The following is an 18319-nucleotide window of genomic DNA, read 5'->3' as shown; positions in this document are numbered from 1 at the left end:
ATGGGTCTGTGGCTATGAGCTCATACACTGCTCACCAGGTAAGAGTTCGCTTGGCTGCGGAAACAGATTTAAGGATGTCAGGGTTTATCGCAGTAAATGGTCTCATCCTGAGCTGGACTCCTTGGTGGAAACAGAGCTTAAGTGACCCACTGTGAGTGTTTCAGTAAATCAGGGGGAAACATTTGATTATTCACTGCAGCAGCTAACTGGACCAAATCAGCAGAAAACTAACTTTAACCCGAACAAAGAGATGCGGAAAATCACTTTCTCCCTCTTGAGCTGATTTTGTTTCTTGGTGAATTGCATCATGTTGTTGGCGTTCATTCAGCCCTTTGTCTAAACCATTTCCCGCCATGCCTTCAGTCGTCATTCATCGGGCTAGAAAGGCGATGCGTTTAAGAACCAGTAGGACTCTCGTGTCTGATGTGTTTGAGACAAACAGTCATTTCGGACACATTCAGCACTCACAACGTTCACGTAAAATGCACAATCGCAGCAACATGAAGAGTGAAGAAGTCTGAGCATCACAGGCCGAGTCAGACTCGGAGACATTCAGTGGATACGACTGTTTCAAGACGTGCAGCAGCACCGGACCTTCCTTTACAGACTACTGACAGGACCCAGTCTCCCTCCAGTCCAGATGCATCACAACAACACAGTCACGATGGTTCTGGTTTAGTCTTCAATATTCTAGCGGGAACAGCTGCATGTTTTTGTAGCTTCGGCTAAGTTTTGTTGAGCTTGTGCGACGTGGAAGCAGCTTTACACGAGTTACACTCACGTTTGTTCTGACAGACCGAATCACAGATGAGATGCTTGCTGCAAAGTTTCCATGCATCCACGCCACCGGCAGCTTCCTACAAACGGTACCGGGCCCAATCCGGGTGTCCGGTCAGACGTGGGGATGTGCATTGTGCTGCTGAAGCTCAGCTCTATCCCACAATACATTGCACTAAGTAAAGGGAGGGACAGCTCAGGGTGAAGCTGGATCACACTCAGGTGCCAGAGACATATCGATGTGCAATGCATCGTGGAAATAAAAACGTTTAACTTCACGTCTCGGACTGTTTGTGTCGGAAAACTGATTCATTCAGATGTTCTGACAAGCGATGCCGGTAGCATGGATGCACAGTTTCTGTCCGATGGTGCTACGGTGGCCCAATCAGGCCATGTAGTGGGCCCCATCTGGCCCACGAGGCGGTCTCTTGGAGCTTTCGTTGGCGTTAGAGGTTCTGGGTCTGGTGGTGGGCTTCTTGTCCTTGGAGGACGGTCGAGTGGATGTCCCGGTGGCCGCAGCCTGAAGACCCCCACCGGGCTCCACGATGGTGTTGATAACTGCAAGAGGAAGAAGGCGTCACATCAAACTGAAGACACTTTGGATAGAAACAGAGAATAAGACGACGGCACACCGACCTTCAAGCTGCCGCTGAACTCGCCGCAGCTCCTTCAGGATGGAAGTGATCTCCTGCAACAGAAAACCAAACAGAATTTTCTACATGAGCTTATGTCTGATTCTGAGTCATTGGTAGAAACTGACAGTAGAACCTTGTTGGATGTTTTCAGGATGGGAACTTCATTCTCGGCGTTGATCTTCGCCTCTATTTCCTCCCAGACATCCGCCTTGTTCTGGAACAAAACCCTGAAACAGAGACTGCAGGGTCACAAACAGACCTTTCTTTGTTCGATTCACCAATGTTTTAACCCACATGCTGCTCTTTAAATAAAACTAAACAGTCAGTGGATTCTTCAGTCAGGCCCTCTCGCTTCAACTGGCTAAAATACCTGAACCCATTTTCACAACGGTTGCCATGGTGAATCCATGCGTGAGGTAACAGCATTTTATTGTGGTTCCCAACTCTTGACTCAGATTCTTGGACTATTTCCTAGCAGCTGATCTGGAACAAAGTCAATTTCTAAGAAGCCTCTGGACCTGTAAACACAGAGTCCTGTAAACACCTGGTCCACTAAAACACCTGGTCCTGTAAACACCTGGTCCACAAAAACACCTGGTCCACTAAAACACCTGGACCTGTAAACACAGAGTCCCGTAAACACAGAGTCCTGTAAACACCTGGTCCACTAAAACACCTGGTCCTGTAAACACCTGGTCCACTAAAACACCTGGACCTGTAAACACAGAGTCCCGTAAACACAGAGTCCTGTAAACACCTGGTCCACTAAAACACCTGGACCTGGAAACACCTGGTCCACTAAAACACATGGTCCACTAAAACACCTGGTCCACAAAAACACCTGGTCCACTAAAACACCTGGACATGGAAACACCTGGTCCACTAAAACACCTGGTCCCGTAAACACAGAGTCCGGTAAAAACTGATTCTTGTAAACACCTGGTCCTGTAGAACGTCTGGACCAGTAAACACCTGGTCCACTAAAACACCTGGTCCTGTAAACACCTGGTCCTGTTAAACACCTGGAACTGTTAAACACTCGGTCCTTTAAACGCCTCAACCAGTAAACAACTGAAGCTGGAAACACCTGGACCAGTAAACACCTGCAGACATTAAACATTACTCACTTCATCTTCTCAGCCAGCTGCTCCGTGTTCTCTCGGATGGCCTGGGACAGCTGGGACACCGGGTTCAGCATCAGGTTGTCCAGGATCACCTAAAAGAATCCGTTCACACAGACAGAGGAGGAAGATGAGACCAGAACATCATCATCATCAGCACTAATCTCCCAGCGGAGCTAAACGACCTGCAGCAGTTGCACACATGTGAATGTTTAGAGGAGTTGTGGCTGCGTTCACACGGCAGATCAGTTTGTTTACTTTGTGTTTCTTCTGGAAGGGGCGGGGCCTAAATAATCAGCTGTTTTGCACAGCCACACCCCCAGTTTACACGCTGCATTTTCCGCTTCGCAGCTTGTAATGCTGTGAAAGTCTGTAAATGATTGTTGTTCAGAGTGTAAGAAACAGTAGAACTGTCAGCAGCTGGTCTGAAAACAGGAAGAAATACATGAAGATTGTTGATTAATTTCTCAGATAAGAAGGAATCTGAGGAAGAAGCAGCGCTGCAGCATTTATTTAACCTCTTTTAGCTTTAGTTCAGTCTGCAGCTTACACAAGTAAGAATCGCTGAGGAGTCGACAGGTAACACACCTGCTCCTCCTGCACAATGCTGCGTTACTAGAAGGTAAAATCTAAAATTGCAACTTTAACCCAAATATAAACCTCAGAATTAATCTACTGCAGCAACAGATTCAGCAAAAGTAGATCTAGACTCCAGCAACGTAGTTCTGGAAGATTCTCCAACCGTCAGATTTACTGGTGACGTGTGAGGGTGTCAGGGTTAGGTATAAAAAACAACATCCGCCAAAAGTTTGATCTAAATGATCAAACAAATCTTTCTGGGTTTAATGAAAGATGAGTCATGGCTTGTTCATTTGGTCCAAATTTCAACCTTTCATCTTCCATCTTCCAGTAAAATACATTTTTACATGCTGGTGAAAACCATCCAAACGTTTTAAAAGCTGTCTGAGTCATTCGGTCAGATTAAAGGCCACATTTTGTTCAAGTCTGAAAATCTGTAAATTTGATTATAGATCAGTAAAGTTGAGTAAAAGCCTATTAAATGTGAATTGGAACCAATAAATCTGAGTGAAATCATAAAAAAGGAATTTTTTTTATCTGAATAGAATTAAATAAATTTACATAAAAGCCCATAAATCTGAATAAAAACTCGAAAATCAGAGTTTAAAAAAACTTTTAAAAATTTAGTCAAAAAATAAAATCTTTTTCATTTTGTTTTAGTTTTTTCCACAAATGTACAATCTAGAAAACCAGAATTAAAGCCAGTTAAAAACCAGTAAATGGCTGCTTACTGAACTGGTTCTGCTCACATCTGGATCTTAAATCAAAGTTTTTATTGACGTAAAGTTTTGTCTTAAACTTAAAGAATCAGAACCATTTCATTCTGAACGTGAGACCAACTCCAGTTTAAACCAGATTTACTGTGATCAGAAGCACCGAACAACTCTTCTTCTTCTCTGATAAAGCTGCTGCAGGACAAATCTGTCGTCCATTCAGATTAAAGCTGTTGCGATGTCTGAGGTCGATCTGATTAAATCAATCTGAAATGGATCAGAACCAGATTAAAGGACTCGGATGGGAACCCGGGTTCAGATCTCACTGAGCTGCAGTGTGAACGTGGCCTCAGTGGGAGTGGACAGTGACCTCTTCGCGATTCCATGGACGCCGTTGCTTAGAAGCGGGCTCTGGCTCATTCATATTTGCGTCTAGGTCCGAGACGGCTGCAGAACCTGGAGGAACCTTCTGGTAGTTTAAACTGGCTTCAGGGATATGTTGGACGAGCTGGAAAGAGAGTAAGAGGGAGTCTGACTCCGGTGATCCGACGCAGAAACTGTTGGTCAGAAACCAGCAAGTCGCCGTGCTCTGTGAACGCATGCAGCGGGTCAACATGCAGCTGCCATGGTGGAGGGAAACGGTGAGTTTAAGTGCTGCTGGGATTCAGCGCCGTGACATCCAGTGCAGGAGAACCCAGCCACAGCTCCATGAACCGGTGAGACCCAAACCAGTTCATTAAAAGTGCAGGTCCATTAACAACAGAACTACTGAGGGAATCTCTGTGAACGTTAGAGACATATTCTAATAACCCGACCCAGAAATGATGCTCGGTCCCAACAGTGGAGGACATCAGAACTCAGTCACACAGATTCTGAGCTCCCAAATAGAGCTCAAATCAAACTATCAGACAAAACTGCTTGTTCTGGTCTTTAAATCCGATCCATAACACAATCCTGGGAAACTACGCCCCCTTATAGGCAGCAGCAGGTACTACAACAGTTTTGTCCATAGACATATACGTAGACAGCGCTGGTCCCCTGGTCGTACATCAACAGCGCTGCCAGATTAAACCTGACAGGATATTCTGAAGAAGACAACGGGACATGTGGGATTTTGTTGCCTGCCATACTTTCATATATTTAAAATACTTTTTAGTTTTTGAACTGTAAATACTGTGTAAAATCTGTGCAGTTTTTATCGGATATTTGAACTATATCATGTAAACACTGTATATGTCTAACGCTTAAATTATCATGTTTAAACTCATTAAAGATGTACTTTTGTTTGTTGTTTGTAAATGTCTGTTTTGTAGTATAAAAGTATTGATTTAATTATTTAAATATTACATATTCATATTTATTCATATTTAATACTGTTGGATTTTTATAACAAATGATTAAATATGCATTGATTGCAAATAAGACAATACTTTCTATAGAAAGAAACGTTGTAAATTGGATAATTATAATAAAAATGATTTTTAGTGGGACTTAATGGCAGCCAAACAACAATAAACACATCAGTGAATATTGTTTTAACAATTGTGTCACAGCTTCAAATATTTTTCACCAAAAACTTGAATAAAAACTGAAAAAGATTTAACATTTAAACCAGTTTAAATGCAACAATGTTGCTTCTGTGTACTTTTAAGTGACCAATAAGCAGCCGATATGGCGGACATGTTGACGTGCCGCAGCAACAAGCTAACACACATTTATGTCAAAGGTTTGATCACTTCTGAGTTACGCTGGGTCAGTCACATGACCGCAGTTTTCTGAAACACTTCCTGGTTTTGTTTAAGCTATAGTAGTGGTTTCCAACCTGGGGTCTGCGAGCCACCAAGAGGTCACTGAGCTGGTGGAGTTATGGTAGAGGACTAGTTCATGTCTATCCTGGATAACATGATTTTTGCTGCATCATTTTATTAACCGACCCTTTTTGTAATTCATGCATACGTGACTTATGCATGATTTTAACTCCCCAAGAAGGTCAGAAATGTTTATATGCATGTATTTTTCCACTGAAAGTGGCTTATTTAAATTCTGGCAAAATGGCTCACATAGAAGCAGATATAAAGAAAAGGGAATTATTAGAGATTTCCAAAGGTTCTTCAAAGCTGCCAAAGAAGCCTCTGAAACAGGGATCACCAATCCTGGTCCTTGAGGGCCGGTGTCCTGCAGTTTTTCCAAGTGACACTTCTGCAACACACCTGATTCACATCAACGTGTATTTATCAGACATGAGCAGAGCTTGTCTGAGTCTGAGACAGGAGTTTTTCAGCATGGTTACTTGGAAAACCTTCAGGACACCAGCCCTCGAGGACCAGGATTGGTGATCCCTGCTCTAAAAGATGTTTAATCACAGTTTTCTCGACTAAACCAATCCACTCCACCGACAAAGAAAATGGAGGTGCCGCGAAGCAGGAGGACAGATCCAGCATCGTCTGTCTTCAAGTCTCAATCTTTTGTAGTTCAGATGATCTCCATACTGTGCCCAATGTCAGATTTCAACAAATATACAACTGTTTACATGGTAATGACCAGGTCTGGGTGTCTGGTAAGTCCATTTAACCCCATTCACAGGAAGATACTGGTCATCTGGCCTACTGGCCAGTTTCCTGGTGGTCTGACGTGTATCTGGGTCCGACAGTGTGTTTATTGGTCTTAATGGTTAATAAAACTTGTTGGTGTTTCTTTACAGTAAATTGATCAAACTTATTTCTATTTACGAGACTTCTCTCTTCTTCGACTGAAACAGTCAAACATGCAACACCATTCTGGCATTCCGTTCTGATCGTCCTGCAAGAGACAACTTTGTACGGAGATCCACATGGACATCCTGGCTTTCTGACTTTCTCGGGTAGTTACGAGCATGCGCCAGTGACTTATGCATAAATTTGCATGAAAATTGTCTATTAAACGTGTCAGAGAAAAGCTGCAGTGGAGATGATTTGTCTTATTAGAAGATAAATAAAATTATATAAATAATAAGGTTATATGTTGACAGAAACCTTAACTCTGGTTTGATTGAAGAATGGGACTCGGCCAGAATGCATCATTTGGGGAAAGAAGGTAGTTAACGAAAGCACGAAGCCTAGCATGGTTTCAGCACACTAAGGGCGGCGTTTTACAACGTTTCGGTATTTGCAAGAGGGGTACTCGCAAGGACCACTGGGCTATGACCTTGAGTTTAAAATGAAAACAACTTGATTTTGGGTTAAAAACCAACACAATTCAGACTAACATACCTCTTGACGGCATTTAGAGGTTGTGTCATCATCATGAAGCAACAAGCTGTTGGATTGTTTTCGGGACAAGCACCCCCCCCCGCCTGAGTTTGAGTGTCACCGGACAAAGTTGTGTTTGTATTTGTATTTCTTTAGTAGCTCTGCTGTTAATGAAGCTCCAAACAAACATTCAGATCTAAAACGAATGAAATTAAGGTCAAAGGTGCTTGAGAACAATCCAACACAGTGAGTAGAGAGTGTTAGGATCAGTGATGGGGAGGGGAACCAAACACAGGGGAGGAAGTGATGAGTCAGAGTTGGACACCTGAGATGGTTGAAGGCCACGCAGGTATGGCAGAGATGGCGTCTGTGCAGCAGAACAGAGACATGAACCATGAGTCAGAAGCATGACGAAGCTCCTGCTGATCAAACAGGAACACTGATAGAGCAGCAGAGGAGTCTGAACTGGGAACACTGGGATGATGTTTATCACACACACATTTATCTGGATTACAGCTGGAAAACCCCTCCGAACTGGAAACAGACCAGCTCAGACTGCCTCTTGCTAGTTGAGGACAGGTGTGTGTGTGTGCTCCTGGGTTGTAATGTGCTGTGTGGGGGTGTTCGTGGCCCACCTCCTCCCTGGCAGAGATGGTGGAGGCCGGGGTATTGGGGAGTGAGCTGGGAGAGGTGGTGGTGCCCATGCCGGAGCTTGGCGAGTCCCCATCCCCGGCCACGTCGTGGATCTCCTTCGCCAGGATGGCCAGATCCTTCGCCAGGTCCTGACTGAGCCTGCAGTAGAAACACAAACACCGTCATGTCGACATCTGAACGAGGTCTCGGTCTCCAACCGCTGCTCGGATCTTACTTGGCGATCTCTGCGCTGTGTGTGGACCAGTTCTGGTAGGGGTCAACATCATTTTGGTCCTCATCCTCTGTTTCCAAGGAGACAGACTTGGTTCTGGTGGCGGCTGTCCGCTGGCTGTGGGGTGTCTGGGCAGAAGTGGTTGAATGAGAGGAGCGTTTGGGTTTTGAAGATCCAGTTTTGGTGTCGTATTCTTCCTCAGATGAAGAGGAGAAGTCCGAGCCCTTCTGCCTGCGACGGGACCCTGCAGGTATTTAACATCAGATAAGCTGATGGTCAGATGATGACCTTAAAGCAGCACTATGTAACATTCTGACTTTAACACTTTAATGGTTTCATATCGGAAACAGTTTTTCAGACATTTTGCATTAGTTCGTGGTAAAAACTCAAAATCCTGTTGTACACTCTGATTTTGGCCCCCTGGTGGAAACATTGTGCATTACAATCATTTTGAGTTATAACACAGTATAAACGGAAAATAAACCAAAATTCATCTGCTGTTGAAAAGATAGGATTCTTAAACAAAACACTGTCAAAAGGCCTTTATACACTGGGATGAAAATTGCAAACTTTTTTTAAAAGAGGAAATATTGATGTGTCACATTTATATTGACTTGACATGGATTCTATAAAAAAAAAAACATTAAATTCAAATTATTTGGGCGACATTGGCACTGTTGGTATGTGCAGGACATAGACTGGCTCATATCCATTGATTCAACACAACAATCCATTACACACAGAGCAGAACCAAGTGAAACTCAACCAGGACTCACCGCTGCTGAGGTGTTTGGCTCCACTAGACCGGGTGCGGGTCAATGGCTGCTTTACCGGAGCTCCGCCCCCTTTACTGGCTGCCTGGCGGGCGTCTCCCACCGATGTTTTCCTGGCAGTCACTCCTGACTCAGAGTTGCGGTTGGAGACACCAGAACGGGTCGTGGAGGACGTCTCATTGTCGCTGGGCGTTGTGAAGGAGCCGGTCCTCTTCCTGGGCATTGCCAAGATGTCCAGCCTGGACAGCTTCTTCCCCTCGGCGGACACTTTGGGGGGCATCGAGATGTTATCGGAATTCTGTGAAGCCCGATCAGTCTCAGCACCCTCATTATCTGAGGCCTCACCCAGGCGTGCTCGTCGAAGCATGGACGCTCTGGTTGGACGTGGTGCTGACAGGCTGTTGGAACGGGTCAGAACCTGCTGGGTAGATGTCTTATTGGTCTTTCCATTGTCTTCTTTCTGAAGAGGGGCAACAAGTTTCTTAGTACGACTGGCCGGACGGGAAATTTCATGATCGGATGATGTAGCTTCTGTCCAGTTTGGACCAGAGCCCTGCTGGCCCTCAGACAGATCCAGAGAGCCCCGGTTGCCGGTACTGCGGCGCATCTGGAAGCGTTTTGCCGCCTCTGCTTTGCTCGGCGCATCAGTTGTGGTCTGGTTGCGACGTTTCTCAGAAAGTCGTTCGCGGGCGCTGAGCTGCCGTCCCTTCTCCTGGATGGATGGGCTAGACGAGGACTTCTCCTTCTGCAGGCTGCTGATGCTGGGACGCTTTTTAGATGCAGAACTGACAGGAGCGTTTTTGCTACTCACTTGACTCACGGTGCTTGCTGTGTCTACGTCTGACTCACCAGAAAGGGAGTCGTCCATGTGGCTGGAGAAGCCCCCTTTCTTTGAGCTACGACCAGAACCAGATGAGGGGAACTTCGTGTCCAGAGAGGACAGAGCTCCTTCAGACTCTTGAAGGAAGGACTGTGGGTCTGGCATATTCTCACGTCTTTGCTCCATGTCTCTGATAGATGGGTGGCTGGAGATGTGGGGAAGCTTCTTCATCTGGACAGTGTCACTGGGTCGGTCTTTGGTGAAGCTCTCCTGCCGGACAAAGGCGTCCTTGGTGGGGACAGAATCCTTGTCTTGTGTTTGGAGGTTAGGAGCGGAGCTGTTGGGTTTAACACCTGTCCTCTTGGGTTCCTGACCACTCAGGTGTCGGATCAGGACAGTGGTAGGGGGAGTTTTTGAGGAGAGATCACGTGCTCTGTCGAATGTCACTGGACTACGGGACTGGTCAGGTTTGCCTGGATGGTCCTCAGATCCGATATAGAAGGAAGTGGATTTGGTGGATGGAGACACTTTCTCCTGAACTTTAAGCTGAGAAGCTGCAGCACCTGGAGATGTTGTTCCTGTCCTGGATTGCATCTTCTTTGCTTTCTCCAGAACAGGTCCATCATCCGAACGACTGGCGTCACTCAGGCTGTCTGGGTCCACGTCGTCCTGAACAGACAGGCGCTGGGTGGCATCCTGAGGGCGAGGAAGACCAGAGATTCTGTCCAGAGGTTCCTGACCTGGGTAATGATCGTGTCGGATCAGGATGCTTGGGGCAATGCTGTCCAGCTTCTCTGGAGGCACCTGAGGCAGCAGCCTTCGTGTTCTGGAGCTGTGGCTCGACTCTGACTCAGAGTTGTCGTAGTTGTAACTTCCCATCGAACGGGTCATGAAGTGCAAATCTACAAAAAAAATTTTTGTTTGATCAGACACTAGATGATGCTAAACATCAACCTGGAACTACTTTTTACAGACGTGTTGCTACCATCAAATGTTGTTTATGTTCTACTGGGAATAAAATATAGACTGATAAGATTTTAAGTCATTGAATGCCATCATTATTGTGGGTTATTAGTATGAACATATAACGATATAACAGCACCTTCCAGACATTCCCCTTGAGGTGGAGTGGAACCAGGTTCAGTATAGCTGTCTGCCAGACTGGCCCAACGGGAAACCCACTTTGGTCCCTCAAGACTTGATACATGAGCTGGGACCTGGAGAACAGAACACAATGACCAGCACAACCAGTACATAGGGGGAGTACAAGTACAAGAGAGTCCTTCAGGACTTCACAGAGTAAAATATGTATCTAAAGAAACTGGGAATATTACCAGTTGTCATGCACTGCGACCACAACATGCTACATGGATGTTCCTCTGGGTTCTTATCCACTGTTACCTGCATGGGGCCAGTTGGGGGGCCGCTGATAGCAGCTGGGATAAAGCCATGCAACGGGTCCACAGAGCTACCATCACAAGGCAGGTTAGCTTGCTCATCCTTGCCATCATTTATAACAGGCCTATAGACTCCTATGGTCACACCACTGTACTCTGGAGAGTCGAGAACACCAAACACCTGTCGGACACAGGGCATGCATGAAGGGCGGGGCCACGGCAACAGGAAGGAGCAGGAAGGACAAGAGGTTTCATGCGTCGCTAAAACGTTACAGAACAAAGTTTTGGTCCAGAATTGCCGAGCTGACGACAAGGGAACTTTTCTAACTCTACCAACAGTTTTCTGTCGCCACCTTAGCTCAGAAGTCTTGAGACATTTTTGTAAACAAATTGTACCTGAATTTCCAGCAGGGGATTGGCTCAGTGCTTGAACACTGTTTTGCAACCCCCCCTCCCAGGCAAAAACAGCAAGGAATATAAATATATTTGATTACAGCCATCTCACTTTTTCAGGCCCCCCACCCCCCCATCGGCATCCCAATAAATCTAACCAATTCAACTCTAAATAATAGAGTTTGACAGAGTATGATTTGTTGATTAGCCAGAAAAATTAGTTGTCAAAGTTGTCAAACACAATCCGGCTTGAACCCCACCTACCAGGTAAAGATATGTTTTGCTGTGGAAATGCAACAGAGATTGAGTTTTACTGAACCAAACTGCACCAAACCATCCCATCCTGACCCCTTGGTAGAAACAGTTACGACGAGTTAACTAACATTATGAACCTTGAGGCTGAAACATCTCCCTCAATGGTCACCTGATCAATCATGCTACGAGCCTCCTCCACCTCCTTGTCCTGGGATTCTGTCTCGATAGTGTAGGTCCCAGCATCGCTCAGACTGTCGTCTTCCTCTGTCCTCAGTACCCTTTGGGAACCTTTGGGATCCACTCCATGGATGCCCATGGACAGCATGGAAGACATGGGGGATCCTAAATGATGGACTGGGGAAGCTGTCTGGCCAGGAGCGGTGGGTGGGATGGAGGACTTTGGCTTTGCTGGAGGCTGTAAGGGGGAGGAGGGATAGGAAACAGAAGAGGGGGCTGGTGGTTCTTGTGGTGAGGGAATCCGAGTATGAGCTGGTGTCACCATCACCGGTGGCGCAGACATCGGGGGAGGTGATGTCTTATCCCTGGTTGGGGATAAGTCCCTCTGAGGAGAGTCCTTCAGAAATTCAGCAGCAAACTCCTGGGCAAGTCTGGACTTCTTCCCAACACTGCCGAAGGGTCTGATGATGATACTCGGCGAGGAGCGAGAGGAGGAACTTGTTGAAGCTGCCTCACCCTCCGTCTTTTCCCTCTTCAGTGAGCTGGACCTCTGGGGCCCACTGTGGCCCTGGCCCTTGAGGGGAACAGTCACCTGCTGGGTGGGAGGGATGTGGCCATGCACAGATGCCGGCCTCTCGCCACCTTTCCGTCGCTCCAGCTTGGCCTTCAGGGCAGAGTAAGAGTCTGCGTGGGCGGGGTTGTGCGTGAAGGATTGCGAGCGCTTCTTGCGTGGGTTGTCATCAAAGAACTCAATGATGAAGGCCTGCTGTGTGAGATGCTCAGGGGGCCCCTGTTTGGGCATTTCAGTGGGGGAAGGAGGCTGAGGTGGGCTGTGAGACAGGGGCCGCTCAGGGGCCACAGGTGAGGTTGGGGCAGGTCTGGGTGGAGAGTGCTGGGGCGGTTGGTGGAGTTTCTGTGATGGAGCAGAGCAGATAGTCTGCTGTGATGCTTCAGACTGCTGTGACTGGACGGAGTGGTGGGATTTACTTCTGCCTTTGAGAACTGGATCTTCTGAGTCACTCTGTGTCCCATCCTCATGATGGTGTCCTAGCAACAGAACAAACAACCAAAACCATCATCATGATTGATGTGAAGATCAGCAGGTGAAAGTAAACCAATAATGACTGACCTTTGAGGGTCTTGATGTTCATGGCGAGGTCACTCTTTGTGCTGTAAACATCTTCACAAGGTGTCCGCTTCCTCATCATGGTTACATCACTGTGGACCAACCAATCAGCTACCTTGCTTTCTGCTGACATCATTTCTGCAGGTGCTGCAGTAATGCTGGCTCTTGTAGGCGGAGCCTGTGGTTTTCTCTGGCGGGTGGAGAATTTGGTGATATGGTCTTTGATCTTGATCTTGCCAGGCATGCCGTCATCAAACTCGATTGTAAAGGAAGCGTGGCTTTGGACTACGGGAGGGGTTGGGGTGGGAGGAGAGGGCGGGGCCGCTGATGTGTCCGTATCCTTGGTAGGTATCTCGTGGAGCTCTGCCCCTGAGGGTTTCGGGTGTTGGAAGTCCTTGGTGGGTATCTCAAAGTAGCTTGGTTCCCGGTGGTATGAAGGGAAGACCGTTTTTGGTTGGGAGCCTAATAGAGATCCAGAAAAGTCTGGATCTGCAGACGGACGGTCTTTCTGTTCTTCTGACAGAAATGGAGATGCCGTTTAGAAATAAATTATTATAAATGTGTGTGAGTGATGGATGAAGGTGTGGTGATGAACAGATGTTTACCAGGATGTGCCTCATCACCGCTCTGGACTTTATTGCCATAATCCTCCTCTCCCCACCAGGAAGGCTGGCCGTACAAAGGAGTGGGCCCACACACCGGAGCCTCTGCAGCACACACAGTTACACACCATTCTGTAAAATAATCCAGATCTTTTTCACACCGTACAAAATATTTTAGAAACAAAGACTGAGAAGGATCAGAGATCAGGCCAGAGTCCACTTCTCAGGTCAGATCTGGTCTTCATCAGCCCACGAACCGAGAACTGAAACCGAGATTCAAATTCAGCTGAGCAGCTCAGATCCCCAACACTCTAACACTGAACCCAGACCTTCTTCCAACCCTGAACCCAGACCTTCTTCCAACCCTGAACCCAGACCTTCTTCCAACCCTGAACCTAGACCTTCTTCCAACCCTGAACCTAGACCTTCTTCCAACCCTGAACCCAGACCACCTTCCAACCCTCAACCTAGACCTTCTTCCAACCCTGAACCCAGACCACCTTCCAACCCTGAACCTAGACCTTCTTCCAACCCTGAACCCAGACCACCTTCCAACCCTGAACCTAGACCTTCTTCCAACCCTGAACCCAGACCACCTTCCAACCCTGAACCCAAACCTTCTTCCAACCCTGAACCTAGACCTTCTTCCAACCCTGAACCTAGACCTTCTTCCAACCCTGAACCTAGACCTTCTTCCAACCCTGAACCCAGACCACCTTCCAACCCTCAACCTAGACCTTCTTCCAACCCTGAACCCAGACCACCTTCCAACCCTGAACCTAGACCTTCTTCCAACCCTGAACCCAGACCACCTTCCAACCCTGAACCTAGACCTTCTTCCAACCCTGAACCCAGACCACCTTCCAACCCTGAACCCAAACCTTCTTCCAACCCTAAACCCAAACCTTCTTCCAACCCTGAACCCAGACCACCTTCCAACTCTTAACCCAGACCTTCCTCCAACCCTAAACTCAGATCTGTTTCCAACCCTAAAGCCAGACCACCTTCCAACCCAGAACCCAGACCTTCTTCCAACCCTGAACCCAGACCACTTTTCAACCATGAACCAAGATATTAATTTAATCCCGATCCAAGATCTGTTCTAAATGTTCACCATCAGAACCTTTTCAGTAACGTCTCTGGTTCTGGTACCTTGGGTCTGGCTCTTGGTGCTGGTTTTGTCGCCTTGTGGGCGTTCTTCTTCATCACTCTTCTTCACCTCCGTAGCCTTTAGACTCATCTGCAGCTGACTGCTGTACTTCTCATGCTGCAACAACAAACAGTTCAGAGGTGACGGAGCAGTCGGCGACACTCAGGTACATGCATATGCACAACTTCCTGTACAGACAGGAAGTGACAAACCAGCTGTTTTGTGTTTCTTCATGTTGTCGAGTGAATTTAACATCACACTGAAAGGGAAGAGAACATGTATCTAACACTCACACTGACCTTCAGAGCTTCCTCTGGGACTTTGTGTTGACTTTTTTCCAGAACGTAGACGTGAGAATGTGGAGAGACGGTTTAGAAAAATGTAACAATCATTACAAAAATCACACAATAACACACACAGGACCACACACACACAGCGAGTGTGTGGATCTGAAGGATATCATATCCAAAGCGGATGATGTCGGACAGTTTGAGGGTGATGTAGGTCTGATCAGGGATCCGCAGGTCGTTGACGAATGTCTGCAGAAAACAAACAGTAAACAACAACCATCTGCAAATGTGTGGGTGCTCATGTCAATAACGCTGGTCTCACCCCATTCAGGCTCCCCAGGTCCTTCACCAGATGTTCATCGGTTGTCGGGTTGTAGTTGATGACGGCGTGTTGCTTGTCCACACTGCGTGACTGTAAACACACACACGTGATATGAAAGTAACGTCACACCACAACACTGTTTCACGTGTTGAAACAGCCTTTTTGTTTGATCAGTCCTGGTTTCAGGAAATGTCGCCCCCTAGTGACAAGCTGTTGTAACTACACAGCGTTCTCCAGGTGGTTAGGTCCGCCTGAGTAAAAGGAACCCAAAAGAAACGAAGGTGCAGAATTTTCTAAAATTTTCAAATTAATCAAGGTTGTTTGTAGTAGCAACGTAACTTAAACATAATAGAACCTGTTCTGGCCACTCTTGCAGGACGTGAGGTTTCTGAATCATGACAAAAACTAACCAAACGGACACAAAAAATTATCTCCATTTATTAAACAAGCAATTTAAAAAAAAAACAAAAAACGTACGTGTTGCTTCCACAGAACTACAGCGACTACTTTAACAAACAAAATATAAACAAATTTTTTTTTTTTTTCTATTTGGTCAGAAAAACTGAAGCTCCTCGTCCTGCTACATTTACAAAACCACTGAACATGCACACTTTCTCCTCACAGTCCTAATGCAGGACGTTAACAGGAGCCTAAAATAGTCAATTTAACTGTGACATATAAAGACAAAAATATTAAAACTATACAAAACCTAACAAAATTTTCCATAGCAGGATAAAAAATACATTACTTATAACAACTAAAAAAAAACATACAAAATAAACATAACTTTTACATGCCTCTAACACTGTTTTTTACTTAAATTTCGTACAAATTTTACAGGTACGCAGCACAGTATGTGGAATAAAACTAACAGCCATATCATACTTCCAAATATGTAACTGATTCCACAACAGGGATTGAAAGAGGTTTGGCCAATCCGATAAGTGAAAAAAGGTGTTTCAGACTCTGGGACCTTTCAGAAAAGGTGTAGATATTCTCACATCATGTGACAACCTACACACAGGTGGACCTGATTCAACCTGGCAGGAGATTTCTGAGGGTAAATGGCAGCAGGTATTTAATGAACTCATAGCAAAGATGCTGAAAACATCTGGACGCATCACTCCTTTCGTTTTTAAACACACCTTTTTGTTTAATTTCACAAGTTCATATTTTCAGTGAATGTTGAAACTAGGAGTGCGCCGCTTCACTATTTAATTGATGCACAGAGATTAAACCTGCAAATTCAACTCAGTGTTTCTTTCTTTTTTTTTTTTAAAAGTCATTAATAAATGACAAAAAGGCAGCTTCAAGGTAAGTAGAAAGCTAAAAGTCGTGCTGCTTTATTGAGATAGACCAGAAGTCTGTCTCATAGCCTGACCCTGCCGATTGGCGCTAAAGTATCAGCACAGCCACCATCTTGGATGGGCGCCTCCAGTGGTTTTATTTCTGCTGGGAACGGTGAATGACCAGTTCCAATAATCATTCCTCGACTTTTTACTCGACTTTACTGCTGTTAGCACTGATGGCAGTTATGATGACATGATATTACAAACGTACAAACGTATTATTTAGTCCTACTGGTGAAAAGTAATCCCATGTGATCCACTTTTGACACTGCAATAGTTGTTGCAACCGTTGGTTGCGTTGACTCGGTTGGTTCTGGGGCGAGTGTAGAGTGAAGAGACCCATTCCAAAATGGATTACGCTTCAGCACGTAATGAGGTAGCTGAGGTAGCACACCTCCATATTTAATATAAAACAATGAAGGAAATAAACACACCAAGGTGTGTTTTCCCATTATATGCCTCAATGTGTGAGCAGGGCCAGATTAAAAGTGCACAGGGCCCAAAGTGTACAGGGCCCCTTCCCCACCGCAACATTGTGAAATTTGTGAATGAAACACAGTGAAACGACATTTCTAACATCTCAGCCAGTGGTTCCAACAGCAACACACTGGAGACTGTGGCGTAACTATCTGGCTTTTATCTACATTTTATTTCATGTCCAAACTGTTGGTGTTAATGTCCATCAGATAATCCAGCCTTGTGTGAGCTCTGAAGAGGAAGAGGAGGCATGTCCACCTTCATCAGGATACCTGACGATGCTCACCTGCAGCATCAGCTCGCAGTCTTCTCGGCCCACGAAGATCATCTCGCGGGGGAGGCGGTGCCGAGTGCCAGAGCTGCTCACCAGGAACCATGATGTCACGCTCATCTTCGCAGGCCGCTGGGAAGCCCCAGAGCATCCTGGGAAAGAGATCAGAAGCCATCAGCTCCTATCAGCTGATCAATCAGCTGATTGATTGTAAAACATCATCATCATCTCTGATTTTAAAGCCAAACGGAGAAAAGTTTAGTTTGTCCCTTTTGGGCTCCTGTAGATGCACGGAGACTTGGAGTCAGAGGCTCCTGGGGGCCCCTCTTCGGTTCAGATGGCTCCAGATGGGGAGAAGGTCCAGGAGAGTCTGGAGACCTTGAAGAAACACAATGTTGTCTTTCTGAGACGCTGCTGATGAAGAGGAGGAAGATCCGCTGACTGCAGCAGGAAGAGTCTTCCTCACATCTTCATCACGCCGATCCACTCATGATGACCAGCAGTGGTCAGCCAGACTGCAACAGGAACCACGAGCTTTCAATCTTTCACGTCCGCGTGCACGTTACAGCGACAGTCCAGTGCGGGTTATTCCGCCCTGCGTCCTGTCTGCAAGGCAAAGAGCGCGTCCTGGGGGAAACTGCTGCAGTGGAGCTGAAAGTTCTCCGGTCCCGGGTCTGGATTTGGTCTTCTTCCTGGTCTGGGATCATCAGGCAGCAGCCAGACTGCTGAACACATGGATGATTGTTTCCAATCAGCACGCGCACATCTGTGGCGTTTGTTTCATCATCTTGTCATAAAACACAATCAATAATCAATAATTGTATCGATCAGCTGATCGATCAATTGTGTTGAAAATGACTGTAAATATCCAGGCTACGTGAACCTGTAATACGTCACGTCACGTGACCCGTGATGCCTCTTAAACCTGACTGGACGCGACCTTTATGCTGGTCAACTGTCAGTGACATCATCATCATCATCATCATTTTCTTCTGTTCAT

General features: G+C 46.2%; 1 protein-coding gene across 1 annotated transcript; it reads right to left on the bottom strand.

The window, feature by feature from the left end:
- Positions 1 to 1162: 1162 nt before the first annotated feature.
- On the bottom strand, positions 1163 to 17439 carry cep170bb (centrosomal protein 170Bb; the record flags this gene model as incomplete). Its single annotated transcript, XM_079255695.1, has 18 exons — positions 1163 to 1335; positions 1414 to 1465; positions 1546 to 1639; positions 2540 to 2628; positions 4196 to 4333; positions 7688 to 7844; positions 7921 to 8161; positions 8694 to 10412; positions 10613 to 10727; positions 10912 to 11088; positions 11725 to 12779; positions 12862 to 13374; positions 13464 to 13565; positions 14613 to 14727; positions 14910 to 14963; positions 15045 to 15149; positions 15223 to 15312; positions 17335 to 17439. The coding sequence occupies 18 exons, from the start codon at positions 17437 to 17439 to the stop codon at positions 1163 to 1165; spliced, it is 5094 nt and encodes a 1697-aa protein (XP_079111821.1).
- Between the last annotated feature and the right edge of the window lie 880 nt (positions 17440 to 18319).

Source organism: Telmatherina bonti, assembly GCF_933228915.1.
Source record: "Telmatherina bonti genome assembly, chromosome: 16".
NCBI classification, from domain to species: Eukaryota; Metazoa; Chordata; class Actinopteri; order Atheriniformes; family Telmatherinidae; genus Telmatherina; species Telmatherina bonti.
Note: the sequence above shows the minus strand (reverse complement) of the source record. Positions and strands in the feature narration are given on the sequence as shown.